At 57.2% G+C, this 18,569-nt stretch overlaps 3 protein-coding genes across 3 annotated transcripts; 1 reads left to right on the top strand and 2 right to left on the bottom strand.

Moving 5' to 3' along the window:
* Nucleotides 1-1,711: 1,711 nt before the first annotated feature.
* Nucleotides 1,712-12,323, bottom strand: UHMK1 (U2AF homology motif kinase 1). Its single transcript, XM_035333064.1, has 8 exons — nt 11,883-12,323; nt 10,833-11,125; nt 7,892-8,083; nt 7,405-7,499; nt 6,775-6,851; nt 3,470-3,568; nt 2,439-2,527; nt 1,712-1,943 (listed from the first exon to the last, which is right to left on the bottom strand). Exons 1-8 carry the CDS (start codon nt 12,184-12,186, stop codon nt 1,797-1,799), a joined length of 1,296 nt encoding a protein of 431 aa, XP_035188955.1. The 5' UTR covers nt 12,187-12,323; the 3' UTR covers nt 1,712-1,796.
* A 1,547-nt stretch (nt 12,324-13,870) lies between these two features.
* C8H1orf226 (chromosome 8 C1orf226 homolog) lies at nt 13,871-15,405 on the bottom strand. The gene is made up of 3 exons (XM_035333365.1): nt 15,312-15,405; nt 14,407-14,668; nt 13,871-14,318 (listed from the first exon to the last, which is right to left on the bottom strand). Exons 1-3 carry the CDS (start codon nt 15,403-15,405, stop codon nt 13,871-13,873), a joined length of 804 nt encoding a protein of 267 aa, XP_035189256.1.
* A 609-nt stretch (nt 15,406-16,014) lies between these two features.
* SPATA46 (spermatogenesis associated 46) lies at nt 16,015-17,067 on the top strand (the record flags this gene model as incomplete). Its single annotated transcript, XM_035333366.1, has 1 exon — nt 16,015-17,067. A coding segment is annotated over one exon (495 nt), but the record flags the coding sequence as incomplete, so codon positions are not given.
* Between the last annotated feature and the right edge of the window lie 1,502 nt (nt 17,068-18,569).

Consider the following 18,569-nt stretch of genomic DNA (forward strand, 5'->3'; position numbering starts at 1 on the left):
GAGCTGAGGAGGTCGGTCACTATCTAGCCACATTCAGAGTACAGTCAGCAATTTCAACACTGCTCTTCACGTAGCGAAAACCCTCACCCGACTGATTGTCCAGCTCCTTCCAGACACTAAAGGTGCTTCACCGCAAGGACAGTTAACCTAACAGCACTGAATCACACACCCCACCTACGCAAAGCTGCTTTACAGCTATGTACACCGAAGTAGCATCATTCCGGGGACAGCCTGACCAGCAAATCATACCTTAAAACTCACTGCGGGATTTTTATTTTTATTTTCCTGGAAAATCTACCATCTGAAAGGCGACGGGAAAATTCAAAGCGATTGGTCCTTTCTGGGAGAGTCTGGCAAGGGCGACAGAAGACAGGACTCCACGCCAGCACGGACACCCGTGAAATGCAACAGACACCGGTTCTCCCGACACGCTGCACGCATGCACGCAGGGCAAAAACCAAGAGGACCACGTAAGTGCAGGATTCCAGCAAGTCCAGCATCAGCTAGATGCGAGAAGTAAACCACGAGGAAGTAAACTGCAAGGTAATTGGGGCCGTTACTCCAGGGGAGGTCACAGACAGTTTAGGCAGCTGCCCGCAAGTATTTCAGCAGTGTTAGAGATCTTCTGCCTGTGCCTTAGAGCCACGTGAGCGGGGAGAGCGCTCGGGGGGAGCAGGGATGCTGCTCGCCCAGGTTCTTGTCCCAAAAGCCCACCGTGGCTGTCGCCCCGGCACTGGGAAAGATGTGGATCTGGCCAGGTAAGTCTGGTTACCGGCCCAGCCCTTTCCAAACAGGATCTCAGATTGCCTCAGGCCCTTTGTGTAACCTCTGAAGGACCAAAAGTGTCAGTGCTTCTAGTCTACAACGAGTCTAATGGGTTAATGCAAAACCAAAACGCACAACACGGAGAAGCCAAGCGTGGAACCTACAACAGATAAATATTTGTTATTTCTCCTACGACTCGCAGGCAGAAGTCCTGCTGAGACACAAAGAATACTGCGCGCTGTCGCACTCCCTTCCAAAAATATCACCTACGGACACTCACACACTACAGATGATTTGGCATCAGAGCTCAGAGCCAGCACAGAGATCAGTGCCAGCACAGGGTACAGGCTAGGAAGATGACTCCATGCGACAGTTTTCACATCACCTCAGGCTACAAAGTGCTTCCAGGTTGTGCTGGGACTGAGGCTGGCGCCGCTCTGCTGGCGTCCATCCCCAGCCGGTCAGCCCCTGCCCAGCCACGCACCCAAGCTCAGCTCACCACGGCTCGCTCCCCGAGCCCAGCATGCTGTCTGTGCCAGGAGAGAAGCCGGCTCCCCTCGGGGACCGGGCAGCGCCGCAGGCTCAGCAGATCTGATTTCACCGCTGCCTTCTGCTCTGGGGGATGCGAAGACTCAAAGCCAGAGCCTTTTGCTCTCCCCTGAGCGAAACCAGGCGCCAAGGCCGAGGTTTCAGCGGTCTTATTTCCATCGCTTCCGAGTGCTTGCCAAGACCTGCTCTGCCTCCAAGCTCCCACGGTCACCCTCAGCACCCGAGCGCCTGCCGGGGCAGGCGAAGCCACGCATCTAATGTAAACGAGCAAGCACGACACGCACACAAGCACACGCTTAAAGCCATCCAGGCCTCCCCTGCACATCACAAAGCAGCAGTAAAGGTTTCAAAGCCCGTCTTAGTCCTTCGCATCTCTTCTTTACAGATGACTCCGAAGCAGGGCTAGGAAGCTCTTTTGTACATTCAACTGTAAAACACGTGAGGAAGAGGAGCGAGACAACTCTCCTGATTGTTGCTACTGCCTACAGCAAGTTTTGGTACAGGTATCCTCTCTTATAGGCACTCAATGGGTAAAACGTAGCCACAACAAACTTGCCATCAAAAATCTTTCCAGTCAGCATTTTTTGGGCAGCTTTGGAATCACCAGCATTTGCATATTCAACAAAGACCTGAAAAAGAGAGAGGAAAAGTAAAACCTCCAGGGTAGGCAGCATGCCACCCGCTCCCTCCTGCCCTGCAACTTGGGAAACAGTTCCCGAGCACATTTTTCCCCTTTATCCTCATTTGAGTCCAGAGCAGTGGAACTAAAAAGGAGGAAGATGCATCTCTGAACTGCAATTTTAACTCTCGCTCCTCATTTCTGCAGGGAGCGTGTCTGGTAAGATGGGAAAACGTATGACGATGCTCGACATCCTCGACAGTTCCTCTGCCACCCATTGGGTTCTCCCTTTCTCCCCCGTATTTCAGCTCCTCTCCTAAAGCTGTCCGGGGCCCTCCCAGGTTAGGGAACCCTGCGCAGCCGGGAAGGAAGCTGAGCTGTCCTTCGAGACGACCAGCTATTCTTAGCACTGCTGTCAGCCAGGAGGCTTCCAGAAGCCGAGCAGCAGTCCTGCAGCACGCAGCGTCCGTGGGCATTCCACGGCCTCTCCCCTCCCTTCACTTACTTGGCCTTTCCCAGGATTCTCCTTTGGAATAAGCAAGGAAACCACCGGTCCGTACTTCTGACACTCCTCTCTTATGTCTTCCAGGATATCTGAGAAAGAAAAGAGCCGGCTGTCTTTCACATTGCAAACCAGGGTTTGCCAAGTAGCAAAAAAATAAAAGGCCAGATGAACACCTCAGTAATTTCAGTCAACAGTCTTTTCCTCTCAATTTGAAATCATCAAGGAATGCCACCGCAGAAGCTGACACTGCTTAGCAGCCGCGTAACAGGGCAGTGTCTGACCTGAGGCCCAGGGACAGACCTGCAGGCAGCGAATCCCTGACACCAGGCCTCGGAAGCACACAGAAACTGAGTGCTTCGTGCTCACAAAGCCTTCCAGTAGCCAAAACGTTCAGAATTTGTGACTTTTTTTTTTTTTTTGCCTGCTGCATTTGGAGGAGGGGAATTAAAGTAGCTGCTGCCAACTATTCTTTGTGCGAGCAGAACTCGGCCTTTTAAACTGGTATCCCCAGCGCTCTCTAGCTTTTGCTGCTCACTTGGATTTGAGAGCAAGCAGAAATGTAAATCCACAGCCATACCTTGCCACCTACCGAGTATAGTTTTTGCTACTGTTCATGAATTCAAACAAGATATTTCAGTTCTGTTGGGATCTTGGTAAGTGGGCCAGCAAACTTTTGAGGATCCTGTTCCTGGGCTCCACAGAGCCCTGTATATGTTCGGCAGCAGCTCAGAGCCACAGACACGTCACAAGCTCTGTGAGCATTTAACCACATAGGAAAATTGAAATTGACCTTTAAAATCTGAGATCCTTCAAGATCTCACTACAAGCTCTGCTCTTTGGCTCCATCTTTCAGTCGTAGCCTATTCCCTGTTGGTGTAGGTGACCCTCTTGGTACCACAACTCAGCTGAGAAGCTCTTTGGCTACTACTCTTGTGCTCATTAACTGCTCTTCTGCTTGCCCTCTCACCTCCAAATCCAAACAAAACAGTGAGATGACATTGCTATACGTGAACTGCACAGCACACACCAACCTTCGTATTCTTCTTCGCTCTGCAGAGAAGCATCGCTTAGAACGTTTAGCAGCCTCAGCACAGGCGTGGGGAGCATCACCAAATCTTCGATATGGGGAGCTGTTTGACACCCACAGTTAGAGAAAGGAAATCAAAGGAGCAAGAAAACATGAAGCTGACTCAATATACACAAGAACTGACTGCTCTTTGCAACACAGTTTTGCTTCGCTCCGTCATTACCTGCATTTACAGGCAATGTATTTTCCCGGTTTCCAGCTTATCTTTGCCTGCGCGCTAAGAGGCTCTCCCAAAGGAATCGGTGTACTCTGCAATTACACCGAGGCTAGCACCTGACATTGCTTTTAAAATTACAAAGCTAGGAGCAATTAAGACTAGAATTACGTCTGCCTAGCTCACATTTAGAACTTGGTGCGACCTCAAGGGCTGTGGTAGTTGAGCAAACTATCTTTTCTATATGGCGATGCAAGAAGATGAAAGAACCACTGTGTAACCGGCTCCTCCTGTTACTGGTACCAGACGAGCTGGAAATGGGCCAGAGAGCTTCTGTAACTTCAGTTCTTAAGCTACACGAAGGCATGAGCCTCAGATGACTCTGCGTTATGTTCGGGTTCTTCCCTAAACACCACGTGAAACCCCACCTTCAAAATCCAGCTGCAACATGCAGTTTTGAGACCACCATACAGCCTTACAACAGAAAAAGGGAAAAATCCTGAGCTACTTAACGCAGTGCTACAGACTAAGTCGGTGCCACACGAGGAAGGTGGGTGAGCACTGATCCCATGAACAAGTTTACCATGGGCAGAAATAAAGCCCACTGCCACAGGACCCTTGGCTCTGGAAGAAAACAGGCAGCTCCGCGATGACTTGGAGCAGCGCTGCACGGATCCTCCTGTGGAACGAGGAGGCCAGGCTAATGTCAGGCTATGAGAACCACATCTGGGAGGGCACTCAGGACTTCTAGCAACTCAAAGCAGCAAGGACAGGCGATGCCACTTCAACAACAAAAGCTCAATTTCACGTTCTGAAAGGGACTGGCAGGGCTGTCAGTTTGAGAGCTGGGAGTCCAACTTGCAGTGCTTTGAGAGCAGGAACATACTTTTACTTGTATCAGCAACCTACAGCAGCTGAACACAACAGCAGGGCTCACGGGTCTCACATTTGAGAATGAAACAGGGGAGAGAAAAGGGAAGAAATGGCTCCGGTTCTCCAGCCTGAGCCTTCTGACTAGCTTTGCAGAGATAGCGGGCGATTACTCCCTCAGAAATACTTTTCCAAGTTAAGCACATAATGTGCATCAAGGAGCTGACACCTTTGCCAGGCACAGGCACGACCTCGATTTCACAGTGCAAGAGGAGATGACAGTCAAGTACACGCACTGTAAATCCTCCACCGTGACACGGAGGAATCCTTATGAGAAGCCCGGAGGATGAAAGGCCTTATCTAGACTATGCCCAGGCAGCACTCAGGAACGTCCCTTCAAAGAGAGGTGTCACAGTCAGCTCCAAGAGAACTGCTGTGACCATTCTTCCCTAGGGCTGTTGGCAACCAAGAGGTAGCATCAAATAGGGAACTGAAAGGACGTTTAACTATTGTCCCAGTCGTATATGCAGCTCCTTTTACTCAAGTACATCTGTCCTTCCTTTCCCGTGTCTTTTTCAGAGAAGGGAGACAAACCAACTCGGAGCCATCTGTCCCTGTAACCAAGTGACAAATGCACTTCTTGCAACGCCCTTCTGTCCTAGGACAAACTTTCAGCTCAGCACCTCTGCTCCCATTCAGAGTCGCAGGTGACGCCCACTGCAGTGACAACACAGCTGGCTGCAGCTTACAAGCAGCTCAGCAAAGAAGCTGAGTAACTGGAAAGTCTCGTCTTGGCTGTAAACGACAAGGAAAGCCATTCTCAGCTGTCTTTGCTCTGAACAGAATAACTGTGTCCAAGTGAAAGGTAGTGACAGCTCACATTCTGACGTCCCAGGAAAGCAACAGTAAATGCTTCTTTGTGCAGACACGCTTACGTGGAAGCTAGGCAAAGGAGAGAACCAGCAACTAAGAAAAATCGAAGCTGTTTTATAAACTTGTAGCGCTAACCACAGAAGCACCTTTCTAGTACAAGAGGGTACAGTTAGAGGTCTGCGTGTTTAAAACGAGACCAGGAAGTACTGCCAAAACACTATTCCCTCTGCCCTAAAGCAGAACTGGCAGAAAGGTTCAGCTCCTTCCATGGAAGGTGGCTTTGATTACAACAGCCCCAGCTTCTGAAATGCAAGAGAAGTTTTAAAACAACAGGGATGAGCTGATTACATTTGCCCAGCACAAAGGGGTGCCAATATCTAGATGCAGCCTTGCAAGATGCGACATTTAACAGCCTTCACTGCAAGCTACACCAAGCAGCTTAGGGAAAGCAAGGCCCAAAGAGAAAATCCTAGCCCAGCAAGAAGATGGATGCCTGAAACGTTGATTTATGCTGCAGAAAAGCTGGATGCAGAGCTCTTTGCCGGTCCTCTGAGAGCCAGCAAGCTCTGAAGAATGCTGCTACGGTGGTACTTTTGGAACAGAAAATGGGGAGGGATAGGAGCCTCAACAGGGCAGTCCCTGCCCGTCTTTTGCTGGCAGTCTGCATGGGGGGGCTCTGGGGGAACACCACCTTTTCCCTCAATTGAAGAGAAAGTGCTGGATCAAAGCGACAGTGGCAACTGTCTGACCTGCCATGCGGACGTGAGGAAAGGCAGGCCCTGACCTCCTCAGTGACCTTTGTCACTGCAAACGTAGGCTCACACTCTCCTGGACAGGCCCCAAGACAGGCTGCAGCACCGTGAGAGCACACTGGGACTGCTCGGCCTGCAAGGAGGAGGCAGCAGCAGAGGCGACCACCAGCCGCTGCCCTGCTTGCTCCCATTCCCAGCTTCTGAACTGGGAAACTCTCAGCATCGTAAAAGCCATCAGCGTCCCATAAAGAGCACTGCACTCTTCAAAAGCACCTTGAGGGTCACAATACCAGCTACGTACCTCGGCTACGCCTGTCCCCCAAGTTGAATACGGTTGTCAGAACACCCTCGGTCAGGTGAATCTGAGCAGGATTTAGAGGGAGTCCACCAAGGAAAAGTGGCAGCCCACAAGGCCACAGGAACAGGGCATCACTGAGAGCAAGGGCAACATCTGACCCGTCTGCTGTGGTACCAGAGGGCTGACAAGTGCCGCAACACCAGGGAGCAACAGCGAGGACAGAACCAGAACCAGCTGCACACCCCTGCTGCTCCCAGTGTATGCTGACAGAGCTGCGAGCAGGGCCGATGAGCACAGCTTACCAAAGGGAATGCTGAAGAACGGGCTGCATAAAGCCTTTTCAGCGGAGGCTCGCTTTCCTTGGTCACAATGAAGCATGCTGCAAGAGAAGAGAGATCCTTATACTCCTGCACGAGACATTCCTGCATCAACTTGGGCTGGAAGCCAGCACCAAGGAATAGCCTATCTTTCGGGTGCTTATGGTACGAGAACAGTCAAGAGCACATCTTCCAATTCACAGCTTAAGCACACCAGAAGGATCCTTTAAGAGCGTTTCAAGTACATAATACAGGCGGTTTTGCTTTGAGGTGTCTTTCAGCACCAAATTATGGAAGTTGCTCACTTCGAATTTCACAACGAACACTGCGTGTTCCAGCTCCACCTCTCCAGGCCTCTCCGCTCCTGTCTCAGACACACATGCAGTCTCATAAAAGTGATCGTACTTCAGGAAGCTCCCACGTCTTGTCAAAAATGGGATTCAGCAGCTAATAATACAGGGCTAATGAAAGCACAGCTAATATAGCTAATGCTCGCACTTGTGACTAGCGCAGTGGAAAGGACATTAAAAAAAAAAAGTGGTAGGTGTGGGCTCCAAGGCGCAAGACTTCACAGGGCTCATCTTTAAACAACGCTTAGTAAATGCAGGAAGATACCTTTTGATAAGGTCTCTGAGGTGATAAGCTGGAATGGCTGAATTAACCACCCCTTCACTGGCAAAGATGCGGTCGATGATGGCAGAACTGTTTGCCTGGGAAGAAAAATAAGTGGTAATTAGGGATGAAGGGAAATAGGAGCGCAGTAGTAGCCACCATCCATGTATATTGTTCCTCTGTCTGTGTGGCACTCCGGCCAGCACAATTAACTTCCCAGTTCCTGGGGAGACACAGGCTCCAAACACAGAATCCTGGAGCTGTAGGATTTCAGTAGCCTGAACACACGCAGTGTTCAGACACGTCAGTCCCACAGGGCAGGCAGGTCTCTAAGGCTTTGAAGCCTTAATACCCAGGACAACAGGATTATAGACACATCAAGGAAACACTCTCTAGTTGCCAGGTGCTACCTTACAAATCCAAGGTGCACACAAGCAGCAGGAGGACTTGCCTGGCATAAGCAAGAACGCCCAGAGCAGTTCTCACTCACCTTCCATTCCTGAGATTGGACTGTATGTTTCAGTTTCATTCCTGAGAACATTTCCAGTAAAACGATTCCCAGACTCCACAGATCCACAGCAGAGGTACACTCCGTCTCGCTCTGGAGCCCTGCCTGTGCCAGGCAGTTCTGCAGTTCTGCCTCTGGAGCCCGATACCCGTCTGTTTGAATATATTTCACATCCTACAGAAGGCCAAACAAAGACAAAAAGGTTAATTTTGCAGATACAGGCTCTCTGCTCTGTCCTTAAATCAGTTTACAGAGACACGTCCAAACGGGTCACCAGAATACCACTGCTGACTTGGCAGAAAGCATCGTGTTAGAAGGCAGTTCAGCTTGCTGAGCCGCTCTGTTGATGAAGGGGAAAAAAATAAGACTGAAAGAGAAAATATCTTCCAGCTAAACAGCAGCCATCCCACGAGCATCTGAGCTCTCTGAACGACAGCACTGCCTGGAGGAAGAGGCTGGATGTCACGGTGGACTGGCCTGTTAACCTTGTGCAAGCACGGAGGGCACTGGAAGCTTCAGGATAAGGGTGGTGCTCCCACAGCACGCTCCCACATCAGCTGTACGAGAGCACAAACAGCCCAGAACGAGCAGTGAGGATCAGTAACAGCTTCCATTACTCAAGTGCTGCTGTTCTCTGGAACACAACATTAAAAGAGCGAAGCAGGCATCTCACAGTCAGACAAGGAAATTATCAAAGGCGCTTCCCACGCACCTCTTCCTCCTCTCCCCTTGCAGCGAGAAGTGCTGCAGCAATCAATACCTGCTCAGCTGCTGTGGCTGGCAGAGGCAAATACCCACACACTGTCTGATTAAAAGAAAACAGGAAAATCACACAATCACACAAGGGCTGATTGGAGAGGCTGCTCGGAAGGTCTCCAGTCCGACCTCCTGCTCACAGCCACCGCCGGATCAGTCAGCCGTGGTTTGGTCAAGTCCTTCGAATGCCCGATGATAAGCTGGATGCTGGATCTTTCTGATACAGGAGGGCTCGTTTTAAATGCCCTGATGTGACTCGAGGAATGACAGGAGAATATGCAAGCTTACATCCCAGAGAAGGCACAGGATTGGGAATTGTTAGCCATGGAATATACTCAAACCAAACTGGGCTGGCTCTCCAATTGGAAATAGAGACTACAAAAGGCATTTTTAGGCAACAGAGCTTAGAATTGTTTCAGAAACCAAAAAAATAGATAGACAAATTGCTCAGTAGGGTACCGCCTCCCATCAGCAAAGAGCAAAAGCTCTAGCATGGTGAAAGCAGCAGTTTAGCAGCCCCACCAAAGCTCTGAGACACAGAAAACACCGTGGTCAACACCAGCAAAAATAGAGAGAGGGAATTTCACTCCTACTATCTGAAGTATTTTCAGGGATTTATGTGGCTGAGACCTTGCTCTGTGTACAGCCATTCCCTGTTAAACAGTAACTGCAGACAGTTATGCAAGAATAAGCTGGGCAGAGCTGTCCCAAATGCAAGGAACACGGTCTTGACTCAGATAAGGAATTCATACATGTACGCAGCTAGACGCGGCGGGGCGGGGAGGAGAGGCTGATAGCCAGTACGTATTCAAAGCAGGGTCAGAAGGTTCACCCCAGCAGGCAGCGTATTTATGGGAACCAGAGAAGGAAACTCAGCCCAAAGAAGGCAGATTGGAAGGAACGGTCGAAGCAAATAACACACACGATCAGGTATTACGAGGCAACCCCCAGAGCGAGCAGCAGAACACAGACCTGAAGAGAAAAAATATCTGCATCAGACACAGGACACCAGGAGAGTGTTCCCTGCTGATAGACAGCAGCAGATTACCAGCACGCAACGGTGCTCCGCCAAGAGCGTGGGAGGACCAAAGCACAACACGGAGGAGTTGTTAAGGAGTGCACACGTTAAAATCTGATGTTGTACCAAGGAATTCAGGGACGGGTCACCCACGCAGCCCTCAGATATTCACGGATCAGCGAGCTTTACTGTTGACACCAGGTAAAACAGTCAAAAAAAAAAATCTGAAAACCTCTTAGATGAGAAGAGTGCGAGGACAAGCCAGGACAGTGTGTGGAAAGAAGAGTCACAGCTCACTTACGACTTACTGCCCATCGCCCAGTGAATACAGGCTAATTTGCTACGCGGCTATCTGATAAAAAGCTTTACTGATACCCCTCGCAGAAGGTTACTAAGAGAGGGAGGGATGAAAGGAAGTTCTGTCAAGCCAACAGCAGAACCTCCCCAGGCTCTCTGTGGACAGTCCCTCTGCTTTCACTGGAGGCCACAGAAGGGAATAAAAGGGGAAAGGACAAACTTACAAGACCCGTTATCACCCAAATAAACGAGTGACAGTACAAAGAGGGAGTGAAAGCTCAGCGAACAGGAAGAGCAGAGCAGAACAGGCACAGATCTGTCCGCGTCAGGGCAAAACAGACGCTGCCTAGCCACAGTCAGGGCTTTGGTCAACCCAGTCACATGGCAAAGAAACATCCAGACTTAAAAAGGGAAGCTGCTGAAGACAGGATGAAAGTAAAGACAAGAACAAGGACACCGCTAGAGATAATGCAATTGACCGATGGCGAAGCCTGGATTACTACTACGTACGATAAGGGATGATAAAAGAGATCCTACAGATCTGGCTGCTCTCGCTCATCTGACCACATGAAAACTAGCAAACTTTCCAGGAAGCTGAATCGTTAACTCTGGAATCTGTGGGCAGCACAAGGACTGACATCAACAGTAATCAGAGACACGCAGGGAGAACGGGAACACCGGCTTCTGTTTCACGGGCCGGACCACATTTTAGCCTTCCAGGAAACCCTCAGCACCAGCTCAGCTACTATCCCGATCAGGTCACCTCCGCTCCTTCAGCCAGGAGCTGAAAGCATCACAGATCCGCGCAACGAGAGAGAGAGCAAACTGCTCCGAGAGCAGCACGTTCCAAACCTGATTCCCCTCTTTGAAGCTAAGTCCAAAGTCAATGAGCTTAAAGCACTCCTCCTCCGCGCTCCACAGGATGTTGCGTGGCTTGAGGTCCGCGTGCACGTAGCCTTTGTGGTGCAGGAAAGCCAGGGCTTCCAGAACATCTCGGGCACAGTGCTGGATCATCCACATGGAGCAGCCCTGGTTGCTGGAGTGCAGCAGCAGCTCGGACACGCTGATGTCCAGCAGCTCCAGCAGCAGACAGCGAGACGGGCCGTTTGCAGAGTAGTGGTTGGTGAACACGCCGTACAGCGTCACTGCGGCGAGACACGGCAACACGAGTCGGTAACCGGCAACTACACCAGTACTGCGCTGCGCCCCTCTCCAGCACCCCCGGGAAGACCCCAAGACCTGCAGCAGGCGGCTGTTCCTTCAAGGGAACCCTTCCCAACCAGAGGGAAGCTACAGGGGATGGCTAGCCCTGTCCTCCCTCCGCAGCTGATAAATATCGGCCACGGGCAAGCCTGCGGGGAGGGAAGCAGCCCTGCCTCACTGGGAGGATGCTGCCCACCTTGGGGGCCATGTCCCTGTCCCTGTTGTCCCCAGCTGCCCACTTCTGGGGACATGCCCTTGTCCCTGTCCCCAAGTGCCCACCTCGAGGTCCCTGTTCCCTGCTGCCCACCTCAAGGGGTACGTCCTTGTCCCTGCTGTCCCCAGATGACCACCTTGGAGGACAAATCCTCGTCCCTGTCCCCACCTGCCAACCTCAGGGGGCATATCCCCATCCCTAGCAGCCCACCTCGGGGTCCCTGTCCCTATCCCTAGCTGCCCACCTTGGAGGGCATGTCCTTGTCCCCAGCTGCCCACCTCAGGGCCCCCATCCCTATCCCTAGTTGCCCACCGCGGCTAGCACGTCCTTGTCCCCGTCCCTTGCTGCCCCCCTCGGGGTCTCCATCCCCGTCCCCTGCTGCCCACCCCGAGTGCCCCGTATCCCCGTCCCCAGCTGCCTCCCCGGCCCCATCCCTTCCCCCGGCGCGGTGCCGGGGGCTCGCTGCGGGTCCCCCCCGCCGTTACCGATGTTGCGGTGGCCGCGGAGGTGCTCGAGGGCGGCCCGCTCCTTGCGGAACCCGTACTCGGCGCAGTCGGCGGCGGCCGGGCGGGCAGCGGGGCGCCGAGCGGGGCCGGGCCGCGCCGGGGGAGCCACGAACTCCTTGACGGCGCCCGGGGGGGCCCGCGGGTCCCCGCAGCAGCGCACCCGGTACACGGAGGCCGAGGAGCCGCTGCCCAGCGGCGCCTGCACCTCCCACAGCCGGCCCAGCGCCTCCAGCAGCAGCGGCGGCGGCGGCGGCGGCGCCGCGCCCCACACGCAGCCCGACATGGCGCCGCCTCGCCTCGGCCTCAGCCTCGCCTCACATCGCCGCCACCGCTGCTGCCGCCTCCGGCTCCCGCAGCCGGGCTCGGCCGCCACCGCCGCCGCCGGGCTCCGGCCGCCATGACGGCGGAAACGGGGCGGAGCGGGGCCCGGCGCTCCCTCAGCGCCGCCCCGGTTCCCTCAGCACCGCCCCGGTTCCCCCTCAGCACCGCCCCGGTTCTCCATCAGTACAGGCCCGGTTCCTTCAGCGCCTCCCCGGTTCCCCCAGCACCGCCCCGGTTCCCCCTCAGCACAGCCCCGGTTCCCCCTCAGTACAGCCCCGATTCCCTCAGCACCTCCCCGGTTCCCCCTCAGAGCCCCCAGGAGCCACAAAGGTGGTGCTAGGTGTCAGTGATTAATAATAATAATAAACAAAAACAAAAACCACACGTTTATTGTGCAATCTGCATCTTTTGTCCCAAAGTACACGCGCATCCCGGAGGACATAAATAGAGGGACGGGACCTGCAGCGGGGCGCTGGAAGGCGCTGGGTGCTCGCCGAGGGGCCGCGAGCCCTCGTCTCCATCGAGGCAGCCCTGCACGCGTTCACCGGGCAGCACATGCGTACACCGTGTCTTGTGGGGTGGCACCGGCCACGCACAGCACCATCGATCTCATTACAGGCAGGGTGTCCTCGGTACAGGCAGGCTGTGCCCTACCCCAGCTCCGAGGGGCTCGGGGGCAGCAGGAGGAGAGGCCTCAGCCCACCTTCAGCCCCAGGCCCCGCCGCACGCCCGCCGCCAGCACCAGGGGACGCACGGTGCCCTCAGGGCTGCTGGTGGAAGGCGGCTTCTGGCTTTAGAAGGTCCCACAGGGGTGACGCTTGGGTTGTCCTCCCCTCTGTGGCACTGGGGGGGCTGCGAGATCTGCCCCAGCCCAGCTCAAAGGCAGTTCGTGACCACCTCTGAGGTGAGGATGCTCCAGGTACCGGCTGCCATCTCACAGCTGCTTCCTAGCACCCGCCCAGCGGTCCCCGTGCTGGATAACCTCTCCTGCAGCTCATCCAGAAACAATCATAGAGCGGTATCAGGGGACGGCGTGGCTTCTCGTGTCCCGGTCTCATGCAGAAGCTCCACCACCCCCAGAAATAACAGAGGGCAGGGGAGGTGGTCCACACAGCGTGAGGTGCCCACCTGGGCAGGCTGGTCCCGTCCGTGGTGGCAGCGCTGAGACCAAGACACAAGCAGGAGCTGCAGGGGGGAGCCTCGCACGGGGCGCTGCTCCCCGCTGCCCCGGCTCCGTGCCACGATCAGGGCTCCTGGGGCTGGGGCTCTGCAGCAAGGAGATGGCACTGCAAAGGGACGGCCTCTGGAAACACCTCGGGGCTGGGGGCAGCGGGCAGCAGGGCTGGGAGAGCCTGCAGGCAGCCCGGGATGGGGCTGCTCAGTGGGCACAGGGGGTGGGATGTAGGTGTGAGGAGGGTCCTGGCACTTCTGCACCCACCCATGAGCAGGGGGCTGCAGAAGCAGTGGCAAGACAGGCTGTGCTCCTCCTGGGCATCTGGGGAGGAGGGGTTCAGGAATGAGGGCTCAGGAATGGCTCCTGTTAGCCTGGGGCTGCCCCCTCCCCAAAACAGTGACCCCAAGAACAGCAAGCGGCAGCGAGAGACGTGTTTGGGAGAGCCAGCCCCCACAGTGCCCCTCTCCCGCTGCTACTCGAAGGACAGCAGGTCAGGATGGGGACCCTCTGCCTCCCGGCTCGGGGTGCACGGCTCTGGCCGCCCTGCGCTCCCCGGCAGCTCATGCTCCAGCCCTGGTCCCCGGGGGGACTTCTCGGTGCGGGGTGAGGTCTCCAGGCTGCCTTTGTGGATGAGGTCGGGCACGGGGAGGGCACCAGTCGGCTGGTCCCCACCTGGTGCCGAGGCACTGGTCACGCCGAGCACCCCAGGGTGCTCCGCAGGGGACAGGTCCCTCGCCCCCAGCCACTCCTCCGCAGGGTCAGGGTGAGCTGTGGGTGGCTCGGGGGGCTCCGCCACGCTGCTGCCCACGGGCTGGGGTGCGATGAGCATGTCCTGGGGGGTCTTCAGGGCACGCGGAGTCCTCTTCTTGGTGACGGGGGGCGGCGGGTCCAGCCGGGGGAAGGCGTCCAGCCCCGGGGGCCTGCAAGCAGAGCGGAGCAGTGACACGCAGCCCCACACCAGGGCCCCTCCAGCCTGCCCAAAGGGGCACACGCGGCGGGGACACTCACCCGTCCTCGCTTGCCGGCTGTCCCGTGCCCAGCGCGGCACCGGCGCTGGCATTCACCTCCATCACCCCCACGCCGGGGGGGGCAGCCGGCTCCTTGCGGCGCAGGAGATCGTTCACCTTGGCCCCCACGGCCTTGCCCAGGTTGCGGAGGTGCTGGCTGCCGGCAGGGCGGGAGGGCTGCGCTGGGGCACCCGCGGGGACATGCTGCGGGCGCGGGGTGGGTGCCGTGCTGGCGCTGGCGTTTTCAAACATGCTCTGGTCCACTGGAAGGGAAAGGAAGCAGAGAGCAGGCATGAGCTGGGCTGCAAGGGGAGAGCATCTCAGAGCTGCCCACCAGCAGCGTGGGGGGGGACACAATTTGGGGGACAGGGAGGCTGCTCCTGTGGCCCCGCAGCCGTGCCGTGCCTGTGCAGGGCAGTGCATGCAGCGGGGACAGCACGGGGTGAGACAAGGGAGCAGCAAGCCCAGGGCACCATGCTGGTACTGACAGCACACCAAGAGCATCTCTTACCTGGTACCGAGCAGCTTGGGAAGCAGGTTGTGGGGAAAAAAAAAGAGAGAAAAAGAGGGTTTACCAAGGGGACAGCAGGCCTGGCCCTTCTGCATGCTCACTCCATGCTGCCAGGCGAGGTGCAGTGCCGATCCCCTGCCTGGCTGCCTACAGAGATGGGGTTCACCGGGTGTGGGCGCAAAACCCCGATGTTACTGCACCATCCTGCGCCGCACCAGCTGCCGCCTGTGTGGCTGAGCACCCCCACACCTCGCCCCTTGCACCCTGCCAGCCCTGAGGGATGGAGCCAGCAGGTCTCTGAACGCCAGGTCCCTGAAGCCCCTGGGAGGGGCCGTGCCTGGTGCCCAGAAGCTCCGGTGCCCGCGTGGCACCAGCCCTCAGTGACATCAGCTGACGATACCACGGCGGCGTGGCGCTGGGGCCTTGGCACAGAAGCTGCACCAGGGTGATGGAGAGCTTTATCGTGCCGCCCCTTTCGGTGGGGGCCATGCCCCGTGGCACCGGGAGAGGCAGCCTGGAGCCCCCCTGCCCCTGGGGCCCCGGCAGCGTGCCCGGTGAGGCTGGTGCCCGCAGGCTGCACCCAGGCAGGGGGGCACACACTGCTCCGGCCAGGCAAACCTGCCTGGGTGGGCAGGGAAAGGGGGCCCCACGTGGCAAAGGGTGCTTTTTAGGGACTGGGGGGGTCCTGCTGGCGCAGCCCGCCTCCGCACTGCTCTCCTTCTCGCCCCACGTCTTCCCAGCAGGAGTCCTGAAGGCTGTGGACACTGCCTCCGGCAGCACCAGCTTGCCCCCCCCAGCGCTGTCACCGTGCCCGTGCAGCTCTGCGTGGGACAGCCCCGCCTGGCCGCAGGGTGAGCCTTCCTCGTGCTGGCGGGTGTCTCACCAGCATCTCACCAGCATGCCCTCTGTGCTTGGGGGGACACTCGGGGACAGAAACAGTCACCTCCGCATCCCCCCGAGGCTGAGGCAGCCCAGCCCAGCAGCCAGGGCTCTGGGCAGAGATGGGCTCAGCACTGTGCTGTGTTTGGGCCCCTCCTGGGTCTCCAGCACTGCTCCCATCCCCGTGGGTGACCGGGCTCGTACAGGGACCCCTGACTCACTGCTGCCCTTCCCTGTGCATCCGCAGCCTCGCCAGGCAGCGAGCTCCCTGCTCGCACCATCTACCGGCCCTGGTTCTCACCGTACAGCTACTTCATCGGCACCGCAGCAGCCTGCCAGCAGCACCTCTCCTCCAGCCTGGCTGTCGGCACCCAGGAGCCAGAGGAAGCCGACAACCTCTCGGAGACCATCTGCTCCTCCTCCTGCTCCTCGGAGGATCCCCAGCCCTCCCAGCAGGGCCGGCAGAACACCCGCAGGGTGAGCATCACCGTGCGGGACATCCTCGTGGCGGCGCGGGGGCAGCCGGTGCCGCAGCACGGCTACAAGTGCCGGGCGTGCTGCCGCGTCTTCCCCACGCTCTGGGCGGTCAAGACCCACATCCAGCACAGCTCCCAGGAGGGCTACAGCTGCAAGGCCTACTACCGCAAGCTCAAGGTCCTGCTGGAGAAGGAGCACCAGGCGCAGGAGGCCGAGGGCCCCCCGGCACCCGAGTAGCCCCGGCCGCCGCGGGAGGGCACTGCTCCATCGCTGCGGGCGCCAGCGCAATAAACGCCACGCGGAGCGGGGCCTGCTGCTCTCCCGGGAGACACTGCTCTGCCGCGGCCCCTCGCTGACCCAGTGCTTCTGATGTCCTTTAAAAGGCTGTTCCTGACTTTTCCCTTCCCAGCAACCCCCCCAGCCCCCAAAAATAAAGCCACAGAGCCCAGAAAGCGCCGCTCAGCATCTGGTAACCCTGGAGGCAGCATCTGGCACCCTCCAGCCGTCAGCCAGCCCTGAGACAAGCCCACACCATGCCTCTACCCCAAAAACACCATTCGGGGTGCCTCACAGCCAGCAGGAGGTTGTGGTTGGGCACCACCAGCCAGGCAGAGCTGAGCTGCAGGGGAGGGCTGGGGGTCCCGCGGGGAAGGATGCTCGGTTCCGAGGGGGCTGTGCGATGCCAGAGGTGCCGGTGCTGGCTGCCAGCCCGGCCTGGCACAGCGTGGAGGGCAGGAGGAGTACAGAAAGAGAGAGCCAGCGAGAAGGAAGAGACAACAGAAAGCCTTGAGAAATAGAAAGATTTATTTAGCAAAAGCCAATCAACTGATGACAACACCCAAGGGTTAAGTGCACTTACATTGACAGATTGGTTTCCCAGATAGACTGAGTCGACAGTTAGTAACACGACAGTTGTAGGAAAAAGAAAGGACAAAAAATAGAGCTATAAATTCCCAGTCAAGGTCCGTAACAAAAGTGAGAGGCCAGAGAGGCGTTTGGTAGGCAGCGCCGGGTGAGGAGGATCATTCACACACGTACCCACGGCACGGGCTGGCTCCCAGCTGGCTCTGGTGACGCACGGGGGGGCATCGGTCACCGTCCCCTGCAGGCAGTGCTGGCCACCAGCACAAGGCAGCCAGGCCTGGAGGAGATGCCCTGCCTGCTGCTGCTCCTGCCCTCGTCTGTCCCCAGGGCACCCTGCTACCAGCACCCACCGCTGCTCTGTCCCCTCGGGGGGCTCCGCTGGGCACCAGGCCACTGCTGGGGACGCTGCAACAATCACAGACGGGCTGAGGCTGGAAGGGACCTCGGGATGTCACCTACTCCAACCCCTGCTCTAGCAGGGATGCTCAGAGCAGGCTGCCCAGGACCACGTCCTGGCGGCTTTTGAGGACCTCCAAGGAGGGAATTGGTGCTTCCCCTCGCTGAGCTGCCTGCGGTCCCACCAGCCGCCTCTCCAGCCCATCCAGGGCCCTGCTGTCACCCACTGCCCCCAGCCCTGTGCCACAGGCAGCCTCGCGAGGGTGCCCCCACCCAGACGGTGGGGGCCATCACTGGCCCCAGTGGCTTTAACGTCCCTGACCAGCTTCAGTTCCATTTGGGCTTTAGCTTCCCTAACTTCCCCCCTGGGTGCCTGGGCAATGTTCATGCTTGCTTCCCCCCTCCTCATGCCACCTCTTTGGGTCTGAGTTGGGCCAGGAGCTCCTTTGTTCACCCACACAGGCCTCCCGGCGTTCCTGCCTGACCTCGGTGATGGGACGGACCTCTTGAGCTTTTCGGAGGTGATCCTCGAGCATCAGCCAGCTTTCCTGGGTCCCTGTGCCCTCCGGGGCCTTGTCCCACACGATGCTTCCAAGCAGACCCCTGGGGAGGCCCACGGTCTGCTCTTCTGAAGCCCAGGCTTGCGAGCTTGCCCTTCACCCTCCTCCCTGCCCTAAGGACCCTGAACCCCGCCATCTCACGGTCACTCTGACCTTCGTGTTCCCAACAAGCCCCTCGCTGCTGCTAGGAGGCCCAGCACAGCCCTCACCCGCCCCGGGGGGCTCACCCACACCCCGCTCCTCAGCCCCGAGGGGACCGGGGCAGGAGGAAGCCACGGGCCTCCCTCGGCAGGGAGCAGAGCACGAGCTCGAGGCGGGGGGACGCGCAGCGAGGGGTTAGGTGCAGGCACAGCGAGCAGAGACAGAGCCGGCCAAGGGGAGAGCAGCAGGCAAGCGACGAAGCGAAGCAGAAGCAGGACAGGAGGGCAGGAGGAGTGGAGCATGACCGTGCCAACCCCCAGCTCTCCCAGCGTTTCC

Source organism: Oxyura jamaicensis, chromosome 8 (assembly GCF_011077185.1).
Source record: "Oxyura jamaicensis isolate SHBP4307 breed ruddy duck chromosome 8, BPBGC_Ojam_1.0, whole genome shotgun sequence".
Lineage (NCBI taxonomy): Eukaryota > Metazoa > Chordata > Aves > Anseriformes > Anatidae > Oxyura > Oxyura jamaicensis.